We start from the raw sequence: 18,816 nt of genomic DNA, 5'->3' as shown, positions 1-18,816 counted from the left end.
AAGTGAAATTGACGACGAAGACAACGATGGATTCGAGACCGTGCCTTCTAAGCACTCCCGCCGCAGGAAGCGCTTACAGGCATATTTGGAAGCGGAAGACGAACTAACAAAAAAACAAAGAGATGGCTGCATAAGAAACAGATTAAGAAGATGAAGATGTCATAAAAGCAAAATATTATATGCAGGGTTGTTACGGACGGCGCGGATCGCGCGGATGGCGCGGATGGCGCGTATCGCGCGGATCTGGCGCGGATTTGCTGGCTAATTTTGCTCAGGCGCGGATTTCGCGCGGATAGCAATTTTGATAAACAAAATAATTGAGAACGATAGAATTTCTTTCAAATTACAAAGGAAAATATTATTACGAATAAAATAAATTCAATCTTTTTCGTTGAGTGCGAAAACATCAATTTCTAAGAAGTTGTTAATGAAGAAAATTTTCTTCTAAAAATTATTGATTGTTATTTTTTCTTAATACGAAACTTTGAAATAATCTTCAAGGAGCGATTTTTTTTAATGTATTGAGATTTGTTATATAAATTTAACATAACATTACCACTCATTATTTTTAAAACATCTGCTTAAAAATTCAAAAAAATACCAATTTTATTAAAATCAAAATAACAAAATTCGAAAAAATTACAGAATTTTAGAATTTTAGGCTATGAAACTTTGTAGATTTTCCAAATTTTTTTAAATATAAAAATTTAATTTTTTAAATTTTTGATTTATTGAAAAAATAAAAAAAAATTGTTGCCACTCTGATTCAGGTAGAATTGATTCTTCTCCCAATTATCACAACATGACGAAATCCACTTAGAAATCTGCTAAAATCTCCGTCTAAAAGCGAAATGTAATGTTAAAATTAAAAAAAAAATAAATCTGGAATTCAACAATTTAAAATTTCAGAATTTACATATTCAAATAATAAAAAAAATAGAATTCATAATTTGAAATTGTCAAAACATTACAGACTCAAAAAAAAAAAACGTAAAAAAACGAATTATTAAATTGAAAAATTATGAAAATATTACCATTGATTTTTTTGTTAATTTTATTTTTTTAAGAAAGTTCTTAAGTTATCAAATTATTAAATTTTTAAATTATTTGATTATTAAATTATTAAATTATTAAATTATTAAATTATTAAATTATTAAATTATTAAATTATTAAATTATTAAATTATTAAATTATTAAATTATTAAATTATTAAATTATTAAATTATTAAATTATTAAATTATTAAATTATTAAATTATTAAATTATTAAATTATTAAATTATTAAATTATTAAATTATTAAATTATTAAATTATTAAATTATTAAATTATTAAATTATTAAATTATTAAATTATTAAATTATTAAATTATTAAATTATTAAATTATTAAATTATTAAATTATTAAATTATTAAATTATTAAATTATTAAATTATTAAATTATTAAATTATTAAATTATTAAATTATTAAATTATTAAATTATTAAATTATTAAATTATTAAATTATTAAATTATTAAATTAATAAATTATTAAATTATTAAATTATTAAATTATTAAATTATTAAATTATTAAATTATTAAATTATTAAATTATTAAATTATTAAATTATTAAATTATTAAATTATTAAATTATTAAATTATTAAATTATTAAATTATTAAATTATTAAATTATTAAATTATTAAATTATTAAATTATTAAATTATTAAATTATTAAATTATTAAATTATTCAATTATTAAATTATTAAATTATTAAATTATTAAATTATTAAATTATTAAATTATTAAATTATTAAATTATTAAATTATTAAATTATTAAATTATTAAATTATTAAATTATTAAATTATTAAATTATTAAATTATTAAATCATTAAATTATTAAATTAATGAATTATTAAATTATTAAATTATTAAATTATTAAATTATTAAATTATTAAATTATTAAATTATTAAATTATTAAATTATTTAATTATTTAAGTATTAAATCATTAAATTTTCAAATTATTATATTATTTTTTTGCCATTTTCTTAGTTCGGATCATTTTCGGAGTCATATTTTAGATTAGAAAAATTAGAGAAGAAAATAATAGAAATTTCGTGTTTCGATTTTCCAGAGCAAAGTTTTGGCGAGAATTATCAAGTACTTAATCCCTAGATTTTATAATTTGGTGATTTATTTTATGGTTTTAGTTTTTTTTTAATCTTCGAATTTAATTTTTTTCTGAACTCGTTTTTAAAGCAACGATATTTAAAGTGTTGCAAAAAAAATGCTAATATTGTTTCAGAAATGGCAAAAAAGGTTCCATTTGGTACAGGTGGGATATGAATCCACAACTGATCAACGGTACTGATCCAAATCCCTTCTGTATTATTCTTTTTTCGTTTAAAATTGCATTTATTATGTTACTCTCTTCTATGTTTGTCGCGGTTTTTTTTATATGGCGCGGATTTCGCGCGGATTGGGTTTTGGGGTCGGCGCGGATCTGGCGCGGATTTTTTCTCGTCTTTTCCGTAACAACCCTGTATATGAAAAAGTGCTGTGAGATAACTTCTAAATCCCTGGAAGAAGAGGACGAAGATAAAATTGAAGAACTTGATAATTCACTCTTTAAAATCAAATAAAAAAAAAATCAAACCATCCACATTAACAACCCCCGGGTCTTTTGTGGTCTCTATTGCAAGTTTCTGCTCGAACCTAGGAGTCCGAAGGCTTGAATGGGGAGAGCACCCAAACCTCTTTTACTCCAAGGCACCTTCCACCCCAGTGTTTGAACTGACGACCTTTGGATTGCGAGTCCAACCGCCGCTAGCGTTTCCACCGGAGTAGGCTTGGTTTGGTGTGTTGTTTGTACTTATGGCATGGAGACAACTCCTACACCCGGAATGACTTTACTCACTCTTTAAATATTTAAATATTCCGCTAAATATTTGAAACATAGACAGAAATCGTTAGAAACAAAAACACGGTAATAATTATTGAAGTGATTTTAAACTCTGTAATCTTTCCTCTTTCACTATCCACCTTGAAGAGATGTGTGCACAATGGTGTCTCTATAATAATAATAAAAAAAGATGTTCTAAATTTTGAATATTTGTATTTTAGTTTTTTTTATTTTTAAGTTTTCAATTCAATTTATATTTTTTTAAATTTTTGAATACTCTTTTAATTTGAATGAAAATATTGAATACTTGTATTTTTAATTAATTTTCTTATCTTAAACATTCTATATATAACAAAAAAATCGACAGTTTTGTTCGAACGCGAAGGTTCTTACTATAAAAAATGACAACTTGCGAAACTCTGGAACCGATACAGGAGGCTGATTAAGCTAAAAACGTAAAGAAATGAAAAATTTGTTATTGAACACCAAATTCAGCTTAAGATTTCCATTTAATCTATTTTTCCTTAAAATTCTTTAGGGAAAATTGGGAACATACGGACCTCTAAAGGAAAGTGGTCAAGAACCAGGTTCACGAACAGCAGAACAAAGGGAGAGAGAGATAGAGATTTCTTGGGGCTTTTCTTCACCCTCTCTGGCTTGCTTTCACTACCGCTGCTGTCCATAAAGGAGGTATTAGACTACGGCATATAAGCAAACAAACAAACTCTCCCTTTTTCGTGTTTGACAGAAATTTCTGCAAACTGAGCAGGAAAGCTGTCAAAATGTGCGAGTTTGTTTGTTTGCCATAGCTTTCATGTCGAAAATTTACTAACACATTTACACACACCTTTAAGTGCCACCGAAGTTGGTTTTCTCATATAGCTGGTTTTAAGGCCTACCGCCCGATGACAGCCAACATATTTCGCAGGGACATTGACAGCTCAAGCTCGGAGAGTTCGTCACTTTTGAGTTAAATTTTATTGTTTTACTGGGTCTAGAAAGCCTTATCCTACTGCGAAATGTTACGACCAGATCAGTCTGATGATTAAATAAAATCGGTCTTACAAGGGCCGATCGGGGCGTTAAATTTCTCTGCGGGATTTTGATTTTAAAGACAAGAATTTCAATTAAAATAAATTAAACGAAAAATATAAGCTTATTGAATTAATGTTCAGACATTGAGTTCTGATAAAATAATCACTGTCCGTGTTTTATGCCCTAATTTTGCTTCGGTAAAATTTGCTGCTTGGCTGGCATGACTTTTCAAAATCTTCCATTTCAAAATCTCACAGTCCTACCCCCAACGAGTCTTCGCCACCACACCGGATACGTTACGTGGCGTTACGCTCTCTATCGCGCCGTCTCTTTCGCCGCGGCCTGGTACCCGCACATCAGCCATCGCCGACAAAGCCAGCCAATTCAGCTAGTGTCAGAGTGAAGAAGCGGGTGGTGTTTGTTCAAGTGAAGCATTTTTTGCGGCCTTTTGCAGCAAATTACACGAAATTCGGCTCCAAACTATCACGAAACCGGTGCCGGGCACTCGTGTCACAAGAGAAAGCTAAAAGGTACGTGGGAATGGTGTTTTTCGGGGGTGAAATTCGGATTTGAAAAAGTGGCTTCCGAGCGAGGGTGCTTTTTTTCGGTGGTTGGCGGCCATTGCCGTTTTCGTGCGGCGTCATCAATCATTGACGGGCTCTGCTGTCATCATCAGTGTGTGTGGATGCGCGATTGTGTGCGTGTGAGTAACGCTTGTTTTGTTGATGTTTTGGCAGGACAGAAGCGCGACGATGGCCGACGAAAGTCTTTTGAACGATTCCAACCTGGGTGCGCTCGGATCGAACGACGACGACTCGGAACTGATCATTGAGGTGAGAATTTGAGGTTTTTTTTGGGTTGTTTAATGTTTGATTGTTATGGCTTTATTATTCAGGATGATTACCTGAAAGGAGCCGAGATGCAAATCGATCCCGAGCTGGAGGCCATCAAGGCCCGCGTCAAAGAGATGGAAGAGGAAGCAGAAAAGTTGAAACAGTTGCAGTCCGAGGTTACCAAACAGATGACCCTGGGCTCGCCAACGGGGGCCACCCCGATCATGAGCGCCGAAGAAAAGGCCGAAATCGACAATCGGTCGATCTACGTTGGCAACGTAGATTACGGTGCGACGGCCGAAGAGCTGGAGGCACACTTCCACGGCTGTGGAACCATCAACCGAGTCACAATCCTGTGCAACAAAGCGGACGGCCATCCGAAGGGCTTCGCCTACATCGAGTTTGGCTCGAAGGAGTTTGTCGAGACGGCGCTCGCGATGAACGAAACGCTGTTCCGGGGCCGCCAGATCAAGGTCAACCCAAAGCGCACCAACCGGCCCGGTATGTGCACCACCAACCGATTCCCGCGGGGCATGCGAGGCCGAGCCTCGCGCGTCTCCCGTGCCTGCTGTTACGGAGCCCACCGAGGAACACGAAGGCCAGCGTACGTACCTTACCAAAGTCCCAGACAAAACTAGCCAAAACCAACACCACCACCTACCTCTTTCTACTTAGTAGTATTTTGAAAAATAAAAAAATATTTTCCGTTTTCGTTTTCCATCCGATTTGTTGCTATTTTGTTCGCGTGACCCGAATTCAACCATCATCTAGTCGCGGATACCGAGGACGAGCCACGTTCTACACACCTTATTAGGATTAAATCACACAGAGAGAATCAGAGAGCGAGAAAGCCGCGTCGACATAAACACTGACGATTTAGAGTATAGAGAGAGTTTGCAACCCTTACATTTAAACACACGCATCTGCCTCCACGGTGGCAGTTAGTGGTAAGTAATCGGTCAGTCCGTTTTTTTTTTCGTTTCACACTCTCTATTGTTTCTGGCCCGATTTTGCGCGTTTGATTCTTCGCCCGACAAGCAGAGACAAACAGCAAATTTTAAAATTCTTCTGTGATTACGACCTCCTACATCTATTATCATCTGTCTTTAGTTCTGTTTTTGTAGCGTTGGTTCTAAACTATTGTACAAAAATGTCTTCGCTGTGTTGATTAGAAATTGCAATGGTAGATTTTGGTTCGATTTTTCGTAGTTAGTTGCTTACTTTTGGGTTTATTTTTGTTTTACTTTCGCACTAGTTAGCCTCTTAATCAGAAGTACGGGATTTCGCTGTAATAAATGCACGTTTTAATATTTATAGAATGGTTGGTATTATGATCTGTTTGGCTGTATTACTGAAATTTGACCCCAAACCAAAACCTTAAAAAATATAGAAAATTTTGGCAAATTATCTTTTGCCATCAAAAATATATAAATAATATTTACTTTTTTAAAATTATTTATTCAACGTCAAAATATATCGTCGTTTGTGTGCTATCTTGTGACACGTCTGCTGTTAAAAAATAGGACAATTCACTAGCAGCACACAAGCGACAATATTGGGTGGCCACTGGAGTCGGGAAATCCCGGGGAAAAGTCGAGAATTTGCAATGTTTTGTTTGTTCAAGGTGTCGAGAATCTGAAAAGCAGGTTAAACTTTGTTAACTAAATTTTGAGTTATAAAAATAAAACCTATCTACGTGCTTCCTCTTGTTCGTGCGCAATTCACCACGAAAGCCGGAAATGGATTTCATTTGTATTTTTTGAAAAGGCTGAAAATTTGAAGGGGGCTTCTGCATCCTACGTTAGCTGCACATTTTGCATCTTACGTTAGCTCATACATGTCTGCTTACAATTGTGGCAGCTATCAACACAAAAATGGTATGTAAAAATTCAATATCTGTATCTCGGGAAGACATTTCAGATCGAGTTTGTGTCTTCGGCAAAGTTGTCTGTAGTTAAAGGTACAGTCCAGACTCGATTATTTGAAATTTCGATTATTCGAAGGATTGTATGGGACTTCGAATAATCAAATCATAAGGCCGATGCAAATATTTAAAAAAGTTTTTGTCCCTCGGCCCTGGCCGAGGTCAAGGGGGGGGGGCAAAAAAAAAAAATTAAATAACAAGCCAAAATCTTCACATTTAAATGAAAAAAGTGTTTTAAAATGCATTTTACACTAGTTCAGATGTTTTGCAATCATTAGTTTTCAAAAAATCTAAGATCTGACAAAAACAAAAATTGTATCGAAAAAAAAGATTTTGCATCGAAAATTTTCAAAAAATCTTAAGATTTTTTAATAAACCCAAACATGCTAAAAATGATTTTAAACGCAGGAGAATGTATTTTAATTTGATTTCAGCTGGTTGCACTTGAATTTTGAAGTTTATTGTAAAAATTTTTTTTTTTTGCCCCCTGATTTTTCGGTCCAATTTTGAAGGGGGGGGGGGGGGGGGGGGGTGACAAAAACTTTTAAAAATATTTGTACCAGCCTAACCAAAAAAAAAAAAGTTTTTTTTCGCTTTTTTTATTTTCTTGGTTTTAATTTTAGGTTCGAGTTTTGTGACCCCACTTTATTCATATTTCAATATTTGATTGCCTTTTAAAATAAAAAGTGCATTTTTCACCGCCGTTTTGGCCACCATCTTGGATTTAAGGCCTTCGGATAATCGAATCTGGACTGTAGTCAAGGACGTATTACACTATGACAAACAAATGAACAAACTCACAAACAAACAAACTTTTTGACACTTAGGCAGTTTGACTGCATTTGTTTGCAGAAACATCAACCTGCATACATTTTGCTTGGTTTGCGAGTTTGGCAAACTGACAAACACAAAACAAAAGTTCAAGTTTGTTTGTTTCTTTGTCATAGTCTAATACCTTTTTCAGATTCAGATAAAAAAAAGGCACTCTAAAAAATACATAAAGTTTTTTTTTGAAAAGGTCCTATAAGCTATTGTGTTTCATATGTTTATAGGAATATAATGAAAAGAAAACACTAGATGTATTTTTTTTTGTTTTTTTTTTAAGTTGTATTTTCAGAATCCGTATCCAGAGTTTTTTTTTTTTAAAAAAGGACCAATAAACTATTGTCTTTCATATGTTTATAGGACCTAATAAAAAACTGTAGGTATGTTTATATTTTCGATCTCTTTAAATATGTTTTAGGGAAAACACGGGCAGAAATTTTGTCGCTTATTCCTGAATTAAAAAAAAGTGAATTAAAAAATATATAAAAATGGAAGTCAAAAAAAATTAAAATATTATAACATTTTTAAGTGAGATTTGAAAATTCGCAATTGGGTCCTAAAATGAAGCTTAAATTTCCGATATTATTGTTCACAACCATAAAGCTTATTTTTCTGAGTACTAATTGCATCTCCAGCGCGGGTAGCAAACATCGAAGCAAATCAAATTTGCACCCGACGTCAACCCCACCGCTGTACCTGTCGCGGTAGCAAATTTACTCTCAGTTCTTCGGGATTTCACTTTGCTACCCGCTATGCTGCTGGTTTACTACTGCGGCAAATGGAATGATGCACGGAAAAAAATAAATTGCTTTTTGTGTATAAAAAAATTAAAAAATTAGAAAAAATATAAAAAAAATACAAATTAAAAATAAATAAAAATTCAATGAAAATTTGAAAAAATATTAAAAATAAAAAAAAGAAAAAATTTAAAGAGATTCAAAAATTTAATAAAAATTAAAAAAAAAATATTTGCACCCCAGCGCTGGAGATGCCATAAAAATCAATTTGTTAAAAATTAACCTCGCGGCCCTTCTTGACAGAAAATTGATTCATCTAAACAATGTTGTCATGTCATTTTTTTAACATTTAAAATAAAAAAAGGTGGTGAGAAATAGTTTTAAATTGTGTTTTTTATCAATGTACATAAAAATTTACATAGGGTGTAGGACCCAGGTATAGTTCAGACTCGATTATCCGAAGTGTGGATTATCCTTAGGTTTTTATAAAAATCAAATCATGAAATCAAATTCGAGTTCTGCGTTTCCATTCTAGTCGATTTTGAATAGTTGACTGTCTATCAAATTGCAAAATGCATTTTTTTATATTGAATTTACATTTTTTTTTATCATTTTAGCGAAGTTTATGGAGCATTCTTTTAATCTTTTATGAGTGATATAAAAAAACTATCATTTGATGAATCCTGCACTAAAATATCTGAAAGTATAGCGACCGAGCTTGCGAGTTCTCTTCTTTTGTCTCGTGATTGTCAGCAAGGTTATTCCCTTTTTATCACTCCTTCTCTGTTCCTCGTACACGCACACTCGCCGAAGATTATTTTGTTTTCTCATAAAACCGCAACGAATGAACCCGAGGTGGGGGGATTGGGAACTGACTCAACGTAAGTTCCGTTGAACTGCATTGGCAAATTTTGTTTTCTGGTGGCTTTTGCTGCTACGAGGGGGAAGATAATCTCACACGAGATTGTGAGTAGAGACCCTAAATAGGGAGACTGGTCTAAGCTTGCTAAATCGATCTAGCAACGTATGTTTTGAGCTTGGCAACACTGATAAGTTTTGCTGGGCGTAAAGGCAAATGCTCGTTTGGATACGTCAAACTCGCGTCTGTTTGGGTACGTCAAATTCACTTCGTCCAGTCTCCCTATTTAGGATCTCTAATTGTGAGTATAGAAACATGAGTGATCTCTTGATGCTGAGAATTTGAGAGTCCACTGGTCGTCAAAATAGTAATTTTTAATTCCTGCAAAATTTTAAGTTCAGCTAATAATGACTAGTAGCATGACCTTTCTTCTACGTTTGTGTATATTTATTTTCCTCTATTTATTTTATTCATTCATCACTTTCTTTTCGCTTTCCTTTTTCAAACTTTTCTCTGTGCAATTGAATATATCGTTTCGTTGATGTTTTACAGATTATTATTGTATTATATAAATACACAAATCTTTTCAAAAAACATTATTTGTCTTCAAACTTTCTCATTCAAAATACCTTAACAAGATGCACGATTGCAAAAAAAAACTCGCGCCTTTAGCCGCGAGATCCAGATAAAATTCCCAACCCAACCATTGAGCTAAACTTAACCGGAAGCCATTTGCCAGCGCATTGAAAATAATGTTTTTTGAACTTGTTCAAAAAAAGCAGATTGCCACAAGAAAAAAATAACGCAAAAAAGCCAGCTCATCAAAAGATACAAAAAAAGATGCGGATTCAAAAAAATAACGGCACAAAAGATGGCAAAAAAATTAAAAAAATATGGGAAAAAAGATGAGCAGAGATCCGCCACCACGAAAAAAAAACTAAAAATGAGAAAAGAAGACAAATGATACAGGAGCAAAAGAACGAAAAGATTCATCCGGAGCGAAAAGAGGACGCGGAGCCCACAAAGAAAAAAAATAAGGAGCTACCTACAATTCACAGAGAGAAAAAAAGAGTAACAAATCAGAAGAGAAGATAAAAATGGAAGAAAATATTTTTGAAAATCGATGGATAAAAAAAGTGAAAGAAAAACGTTAGCTTTTTTGTCGGATGTGAAGAGTATCACTGCCTTGCACGGATTGGGTGGAAATTGAATTAGAAGAAAAGCATCACGCAGAAAAATAAGGCATATTTGAATCAACAAAACGTTTTGTAGATTTGAAAATCAAGATTTTTGTTGAATCAACGCTAAACGTCAAAGCAACTTTTTCAAAACAACAAAAAAATTTTGTGGAATTAAGAAAATCAAGGTTTGTTTCAACGCAAAATCGGCGTTGATTATATTTTGTTGAATCAAACCTCGTACAGGCTGATTCTACAACATATTTTTCTGCGTGATGTAATTTCGTCGATCACCTTATTGTAATGTGCAGTGCATTACTTCAATAACATTATTTTCGGATTATTAGTAAATTAACCCGGCGTAAGTTCGAGGATGTAAACTAACAAACTGGTGATTAAAAAGTGACTGTTTATTAAAAAGTTTCGGTTACATTATATAGTTCCTTAAATTTAGTACAATTTTTCAATGCTCTCAATCAAGAGATTTCTCTCTTGTTCTAAACCTCTCTCATGGACTTTTGTCCTTTTCTTCCATACGCGCATAGCTTGTCTATCTCGCTTACGCAGTGAACATAGTTCGTTCTATGTTTTGTCCTCTCTATTCTAGCGGCGTCGTTCGCTCAATTTCTACTTTCTCTCTGCTTTGATCGATTAATCCGTTTGCTCGATCGTCCCTTTCACTCTATTCGTGCTACTTTGTATTCAGGTGCGCGAAAATGCTTCGGATGCTTGTTCTCAAGCTCTGTGCGGACAATACCGTCTTTTCGTGTTTCTGATTCTAGGGTCTGATAAACTTGCAGGATATATGGTTATGTCTTCGTTTGAATTTTAACCTTCTGATTTGTACTTCTGAAAAGGGTTTTCTGATGTTCCTAGAAACCTAGCTGCCTTTCCTGTCGATAATGGTTTTCTTGGATTTCGTGTTTCTTACAGGAAACGTAATAAAATAAATCTTTCTTCTAAATTACCCGACACCGCTTGGGAATTTCTTGATTTTCCTGATTGTTGCGTCACAGGAAGCGCGAGTGAGCTTTTTCTAATAACTGAAAACATTTCGGTTAATTCAACTTCAACTAAATCTGACACCGTCAGCTACACCGGACCCCGTAAATCTACATCCGTAGGTTTACCACAAATATGAATTTAGTTGGAGTTGTTACATGAGTAAATTGTTCCTTATCCTTATGGGTATTGTTGAATATGTTTTCCTTACATTTATTACTTGAAAGATGAAGTTAATATAGAAAAAAAAATATGATTTATTTGCTTTTACTATATCTATGCTGAATACCTTCTTATTATTCCTTAACCCGTATTGCTTGGGGATCATTTATAAATTTTCGTTTTGCTTATCATCTTTCATTTCGATTTTCTTATTGCCATCATCATCTGATGCATTCCTTTGTTTACGCTTGACGTCGAGAACGGCTAATTTCACGACTGGTCTTGTCAAATACTTTCCTGATGCTGTTTTGATTCTAACTAATCTTACTATCCCGTCTTTTCCGGGTCTTGTGTCGGTTACCAAACATTTGATCCACTTTCCTTTGTTTTCTTCATCAGGAGTTATTGCAATATCTCCAACTTCAATTGGTTTCATTTCTTGATTCCATTTTGGTCTCTTTGTAAGACTGGGTAAATACTCTTTTATCCATCGGTTCCAGTAGTTATTCGCTAACTGGCTGGACCTTTTCCATTGCTCTCGTAGAGCTTCACCTTTTGAAACATCATTTAACATTGGTTCCATATCACCGGAACAATTTATCAGAAAGTGATATGGTGTTAAAACTTCGTCGTCTTCTGACTCCAGTGGAATATGAGTCAACGGTCTGCTATTTATGATATACTCAATTTCTGTGAGTAAGCCTCGTAGAACATCTTCTGGCATAGTTTCTTGCACCGATGCTAAAATACTTTTGACTTCTTTTACCATTCTTTCCCAAACACCTCCGAAATGAGGCGCTGAAGGTGGATTGAAGAACCATTCAATTCCTTCGCTTGCTAATCTCTGACGGATTCTTTTGATTTCGTTATTTGCTCCAATGAAATTTGTTCCATTGTCACTGTACAATTGCATAATTCTACCTCGTCTTGATTGAACATTTTTCAAACAGATAAAAAAGGCATCTGTACTCAGATTACGAGACAGATCCAAATAAACCGCTCTTGTTATTAGGCAAGTAAATACTACTCCCCAACGTTTTTCAACACGTCTCCCTATAGAGACATTTACTGGTCCAAAGTAATCTACTCCGGCATAAGTAAACGGTTTAACAAATGGAATTGTTCTGTATGACGGAAGCGCAGCCATTATGGGTGGCTGAGGTTGCGCCGATCTATTTTTGCGTAATTGACATGCGTTCTTTACTTTCTTCATTGTTGCTCTAATGTCAATTATCCAGTACTTTTGTCTAACTGATGCTATTGACGCATCCAGTTTCAAATGGTAGAATTTCTCGTGGTAATATTTCAGTATGAGTTTACTGACATGGTGATCTTTCGGTAATATAATTGGAAACTTAGCTGCGTAGTTTAGCACGTCAGCATTTTCCAATCTTCCTCTCGACCTCATCACTCCCTTTTCATCGAGGAACGGTGTGAGACCTCTAAGAGAACTATTTTTCTCAATTGGCAATTCAAATGTTAATGACTTCATTTCGCTCGGGAACTTATCCCACTGAGCCTTTTTAATCAGAACGATTTCAGCTTCGCAGAAATCTTCTTTAAGCAATGTATTTTCGTAGGCCATATTCTTAGCTTTCGAAACGATCATTTTCATTATACCACCGATGGCTCGTTTCAAACGACTCCAATCGGAACACCATTCTATTTGAATGTAACTGTAGTTTGGAATTTTGCATTCCCTTATGATATGAACTGGCTTCAATTCTTCATCTGTTTGAAAACGCTTTCCTTTTACAGGCCAGTTTTCTTCTTGATACTTTAGGAAATTTGGACCATGCATCCAAATGGATTCTTTTGTTACAACCTTCGTTGCTTCATCTGCTGGATTGTTGTTCGTGTCTACCCATCTCCATTGAGATACGGTTGTAGAATTGAGTATTTCACTAATTCGTAATCTTACGAATACATTATATGATCTAGCGTCAGACTGTATCCAAGCTAGCACTGTCTTCGAATCAGACCAATATATGGTTCTGTCGATTTTCAATCTTAGTTCATTCATTATATTTTCCGCGATTCGAGTTCCGAATACTGCTGCTAATAATTCAAGACGTGGAATGGACAGCATCTTGTTGGGGGCAACATGTGCTTTTGCTGCTAATTGATTTACTTCAATTTGTTGTCTTGGAAATTTAATGTTTTTAGCAGCTAAAAGTCTAGTTAACCAATGGTTCCAGGACTCATTCAAATCTTCTGGAATTGATTCATCCCATTCTAACCCCAACTTCCACAACTCTTGCATAAATATTTTACCTTGAATTGTAATGTTTGAGATTAATCCCAATGGATCATATACTCTCATAATCGTGGATAACATATTTCTTTTCGTTAGATTTTCCGTTTTAAATTCTTTATCATCGTGTTGTACACCAATTTCACAATGGCCATTCTTGTTATGCGCTTCTTCAATTACGCTTTCTGTTTCCTCAATTCTTGCAATTAGAGGCTTCGACAAATTACTTCTTGGTAAGAATTTACCTTTCATTTTATTTATGGATGTTTCATGATGCTGCACTTCCTTGTGCAACGCGACTGTATGTCTCCCATTGGAGTTCTTATTGGAATTATTCCCAGATACTTTGCCATGCAAGACCCAGCCTAATCTGGTTCTGTTTGCAATGGGTTCATTGAATTTGCCTACTCTTGATTCTAATCCTTGAATAACGAACGAGTGTGGCAAGCCTATTAAAAGTTTAGGACATTCTTTCCCATAACCTTTCAAATTTGTATCCTTCAGATACGGATAACGTTTAATCATCTTGTCCTTATTTAAGGACTGTTCGGGTAATGACATGCTACTGATAGTACGCATTTTTCGTAACTCGTAAGTTTTTCCATAACAGCCTTCGATACTAACTGTAATCTCTTGACTGTTCTCATCATTCTGTACGTTTCCATCAGTCCATGAAAGAGCTAATGGTTTCTTAGTGCCCTTTATGGCCAATTCTTGTCTTACATCGTCTAGCAACAAACTAGTAGATGAGCCGAGATCTAAAAGAGCTAAAACCCTAACTCTTTTATCTCTATTTGATAATATCACCGGCATGATTTGATAATACACACTACTATCATTCCTATCATGGTGGTTAACTTGATTTGCTGTATTTTCAGACTGTTTCTCCACGGTAGGAGTTCTTTTGGTTTCGTGAAGCATTGGGTGGTGGTTTATCTTACAACCAGCGACATTGCATTTTCTAGGATTCTGGCAGTTCCTCGAAATATGGTTCGAGAAATTGCAACAAGCAAAACAAAGTCTATTTTTCACCAGACTTTCTCTTCTTTGAGCAACGTCCATTTTTGCGAAAACTGGACATTCAGCATTTCTATGAGTTGTTTCATTGCATGAGAAACACTTGTATCTTTTGTCTGATTTTATATCCAAATGAGCATTCAATTTTTCTCTTCTATTGAACCTTTCGCGGTTCCCTGGTTGGGAGTATTCTCCTGTCTTATACGACGTCATCATGGTTGCCAATGATTTATGGTCCTTTAGCCATATAGAAAACGATTCTAAATCAGGCAATTTATTTTCTTCAAGCAAATTCACTGCTTTCTCTTTTTCAAGCAATGCTTTCAGCCATTGCTGGCGCAAATTGAATGGTAGTTTTACTACCAGATCTTGTATCAACCTTTGATCCTTCAGGTAATCAGGTTGTTTCAGCAGTTTGATATTTGTAACTAAGTTCTCGATCGAAGTTACAAAATCAATCATTGATTGTGGGTTCTCCACACTTGGGTTTTTAAGACTGAGTGCATCTTTTAAATATCCTTCATAAAGGAATCGGACGTTACCGAACTGTTCCTTCAAGGATTTCATAATTAGTGGAACATTTGTATGATCTGTCAACAGAGACTCTACGTGAAATAGGGCTTGTCCCTTCAAATGTTTTTCTAGGCGGTTCAGATTTTCCACATCACTGAAGCCTCCTTCTTTTGTAGTTGTTTCAAAGATACTCTGAAACCTGGGCCATACCTTATAAGACCCGTCGAAATCAGGCAAGTCCATGAGGGCTTGTCTGGTCACGATTTTGTTAAGTTGGAGGATTGCAGCCTCCCCACTTGGATTATCAACTACCATTGCAGATTGATTTTCGAGTTGCTTATTTTTAACATTCAATGATGCTTTAAATGCATCCATCATTTCTTTTAAGGTTGCTACCTGATTGTTAGTACTCTTATTGGACATGTAACGGAATGCTTCCTTTGTGCTTCCATCATTTCGATAATTGGATTTACACTTCCTCTGAGTTTTTCCGCGATGGTCACGCATCTTGGACAAAACCATTCTTGTTTCTTGGGTGGATCTTTTGGAACATTTGCACAACTTTTGTGAAACCAATGTTGGCAATCGTCACAACCTATCATCTTATCCTTTTCATCAGCATCATTACAAAGCTGACAGTGACCATTCGTATTGCCACTAAACTTGAACAATTTTGAAGCCATATTGCTTCTTTACACTCTTTTTGGTAAATTTGCGATTTTTTCCTAACTGATCACTTCTTACGGGCTAACGTTGTAGACTTACTACTTTTCTGCTGTAGCTCGTTGCGATGGTGATGCTGCGATGCTCGTTGCGCTGCTCGTTACGCTGCTCGTTGCGATGCTCGTTGCGTTGCTGATTCTGCTATGCTCGATGTGATGCTTCGATGTCTCGTTGTCCACACGACGATAGATTTTCCTTCAGATTGATCAGCTTCGATTGACGATTCACTGATGAAACTCCTTGGCGCATGTAAGCTCGACCTGATGTCGAATGCGACCGGGCAATCTCTAATTGACCGGATTTCTTTGTTGTAACGTGCTCTTCCAGTAAACACGACAGTTGCTGACTATTGATATCTAACCGGACTTATTCGATGTCCGGACCAGGCACACTTATCCGCAATTCGGGTGTGACCGAACAGATTTGTCCGGATTTTGACGAACGCACTTTTCCAACCGTATGTTGAAGGCGACCGATCGGCACGTGGCACTTGATCGGATTTTGATGAACACGAGTCAACCTAGACGTTGGTCGCGGCCGAAGGAAAGTGAACTACTTCTCACTTTTTACACATGAGTCACTATTTTGTGAAAACTCGGCAAATTCCACAAACACTTGGTCCTTACTTTTGAACCATCACCAGTTTTGTACTTTTCCTCTCTGGAGAGCCACCATAAAATGTAATGTGCAGTGCATTACTTCAATAACATTATTTTCGGATTATTAGTAAATTAACCCGGCGTAAGTTCGAGGATGTAAACTAACAAACTGGTGATTAAAAAGTGACTGTTTATTAAAAAGTTTCGGTTACATTATATAGTTCCTTAAATTTAGTACAATTTTTCAATGCTCTCAATCAAGAGATTTCTCTCTTGTTCTAAACCTCTCTCATGGACTTTTGTCCTTTTCTTCCATACGCGCATAGCTTGTCTATCTCGCTTACGCAGTGAACATAGTTCGTTCTATGTTTTGTCCTCTCTATTCTAGCGGCGTCGTTCGCTCAATTTCTACTTTCTCTCTGCTTTGATCGATTAATCCGTTTGCTCGATCGTCCCTTTCACTCTATTCGTGCTACTTTGTATTCAGGTGCGCGAAAATGCTTCGGATGCTTGTTCTCAAGCTCTGTGCGGACAATACCGTCTTTTCGTGTTTCTGATTCTAGGGTCTGATAAACTTGCAGGATATATGGTTATGTCTTCGTTTGAATTTTAACCTTCTGATTTGTACTTCTGAAAAGGGTTTTCTGATGTTCCTAGAAACCTAGCTGCCTTTCCTGTCGATAATGGTTTTCTTGGATTTCGTGTTTCTTACAGGAAACGTAATAAAATAAATCTTTCTTCTAAATTACCCGACACCGCTTGGGAATTTCTTGATTTTCCTGATTGTTGCGTCACAGGAAGCGCGAGTGAGCTTTTTCTAATAACTGAAAACATTTCGGTTAATTCAACTTCAACTAAATCTGACACCGTCAGCTACACTTATGTTGAGCTAATTGAATTACAGCTTTTGTATAAAATAAACTGATTTTGTTTTTTTTTTTGGACTAGGGATTGTCCTGTTTTTAGGAATATGTATTAGTTTTTTGTGCGATGAAATTGTGAGTAAATTACGTTTATTTCAGACAAGAGTTTACAATAATTTAGTTATGCATACTGATAGCAATATTCGAAGTGTTTTAAAATTGGCCATCCATCATAAACGTGTCCATCAGGCTTTCTTCCTTTCCAACGGAGGACATTCTTTCGTTCCCGCCCAAAGTAGAAGAAGAAGCATTTGCCGCCGAAGTCGAGGTTTGCGCGGACGACTGCTGTCAGGAGCTTCCGGATACCTTCTTGTTCTGCTTGATGGCAATCACGTACCGCTGGGCAACGAACAGCGGCGGAGAGTAGCCGTCCGCGTAGGTCGGATCCTCGAACAGCACCTCGTACTCTTCGTTGGCCGTTTGGGGCTGGGAGTTGATGACGGCCTTGTAGAAGCAGGTGGTCTGCGGGTAGAGCGCCATTACGGTGGTCCCCTTGGGAAACAGTGCCTGGCCGTCCGTTTCCGGGTTCGCACGCATCAGCGGCAACGGAACAATCCGCCGTTTGCTGAGAATGTGACGATCTTTTTGCTCTTCGTCAATGTCGTCCACCTCGTACTTGCTGGCGTTCGCCAGATACTGCACGACTTCGGCCAGGATCCAGTTTTCCTCGTTTTCAACGCCCTTGACAAGGGCCGCCACCATGTCTCCGGGTTTGGCCACGTAGTTGTTGTCGGCCGGAATGCTGCCGCACAGCGGAGGTATCTTCTCGCCCACTTTGCTCACAAAAAGCGGCAACGTTTGGGCTGAAATCTGTAGCATCTTCATGAGAGCTCCACGCCGGATGGTCTCCTTGTTGCCGGCATTTCGCGCCTGAATGCGGCGCTCGTTCCGGATGTTGCGAATGTCCTGAATCTTGGCAAGTGCCTGACGAATTAGCGCCTCCTCCTGGATGGCGTCCTGAATTCCGACCTTGTAGTGCGCCTTTAGTTTATGGGTCAACGCGGGGGATTTGTCCTCGCCGGACGCCTTGGTCAGCTGGATTGCCTTCACTATGTTGGGTTCGTTCCGCTTGCGCTCGGTTTCGATCTCATAAACCAGCGATTTCAGTGAGCGGAGGCGATCCTGGAAGGGATTTGCTGATAACTGTTGATTAAAAAACAAATTTTATATGAATCTTACCTGCACCTGCAGCATTGCTTGCTCTGCAGTTAGAGGCATCCTGAAACGAGATCCTCCAAAAGTTTTTTGCGTTGAATTCTCGAAAATTGGTTTTTAAATTTTAGCTTTGGTAAACAAATTTCGCTCAACAATTGTCAACAACTCAACTGCCAACCAAACTGTTCT

General features: G+C 36.0%; 2 protein-coding genes across 4 annotated transcripts; one reads left to right on the top strand and one right to left on the bottom strand.

Moving 5' to 3' along the window:
* The first annotated feature begins 4,292 nt into the window (after positions 1-4,292).
* Positions 4,293-9,738, top strand: LOC120420104 (polyadenylate-binding protein 2). Of its 3 annotated transcripts, none has more exons than XR_005605819.2 (5): positions 4,293-4,453; positions 4,666-4,756; positions 4,819-5,360; positions 5,528-5,703; positions 9,654-9,738. XR_005605819.2 is itself a non-coding variant. In XM_039583051.2 (4 exons), the coding sequence occupies exons 2-4, from the start codon at positions 4,676-4,678 to the stop codon at positions 5,568-5,570; spliced, it is 666 nt and encodes a 221-aa protein (XP_039438985.1). In that variant the 5' UTR covers positions 4,295-4,453; positions 4,661-4,675; the 3' UTR covers positions 5,571-6,075. The 3 variants fall into 3 exon arrangements, 1 of the variants encoding a protein (XP_039438985.1); XR_005605818.2 differs by having other exon boundaries at positions 4,295-4,453; positions 4,661-4,756; XM_039583051.2 differs by lacking the exon at positions 9,654-9,738 and having other exon boundaries at positions 4,295-4,453; positions 4,661-4,756; positions 5,528-6,075.
* A 7,807-nt stretch (positions 9,739-17,545) lies between these two features.
* LOC120420075 (SAGA-associated factor 29) lies at positions 17,546-18,804 on the bottom strand. The gene is made up of 2 exons (XM_039582999.2): positions 18,652-18,804; positions 17,546-18,594 (listed from the first exon to the last, which is right to left on the bottom strand). Exons 1-2 carry the CDS (start codon positions 18,688-18,690, stop codon positions 17,761-17,763), a joined length of 873 nt encoding a protein of 290 aa, XP_039438933.1. The 5' UTR covers positions 18,691-18,804; the 3' UTR covers positions 17,546-17,760.
* Positions 18,805-18,816: the final 12 nt, after the last annotated feature.

This window comes from Culex pipiens, chromosome 3 (genome assembly GCF_016801865.2).
Source record: "Culex pipiens pallens isolate TS chromosome 3, TS_CPP_V2, whole genome shotgun sequence".
Classification (NCBI taxonomy): Eukaryota; Metazoa; Arthropoda; class Insecta; order Diptera; family Culicidae; genus Culex; species Culex pipiens.
Note: the sequence above shows the minus strand (reverse complement) of the source record. Positions and strands in the feature narration are given on the sequence as shown.

Excerpts from the sequence above, each read along its gene's own strand:
- LOC120420104 (XM_039583051.2), top strand. The coding sequence starts at position 4,676 with ATGGCCGACGAAAGTCTTTTGAACGATTCCAACCTGGGTGCGCTCGGA. Across the intron at positions 4,757-4,818 it reads ACTCGGAACTGATCATTGAG|GATGATTACCTGAAAGGAGC; the intron begins GTGAGAATTTGA and ends TTTATTATTCAG. Across the intron at positions 5,361-5,527 it reads CGAGGAACACGAAGGCCAGC|TCGCGGATACCGAGGACGAG; the intron begins GTACGTACCTTA and ends ACCATCATCTAG.
- LOC120420075 (XM_039582999.2), bottom strand. The coding sequence starts at position 18,690 with ATGCCTCTAACTGCAGAGCAAGCAATGCTGCAGGTGCAG. Across the intron at positions 18,595-18,651 it reads AAGCAATGCTGCAGGTGCAG|GATCGCCTCCGCTCACTGAA; the intron begins GTAAGATTCATA and ends AATCCCTTCCAG.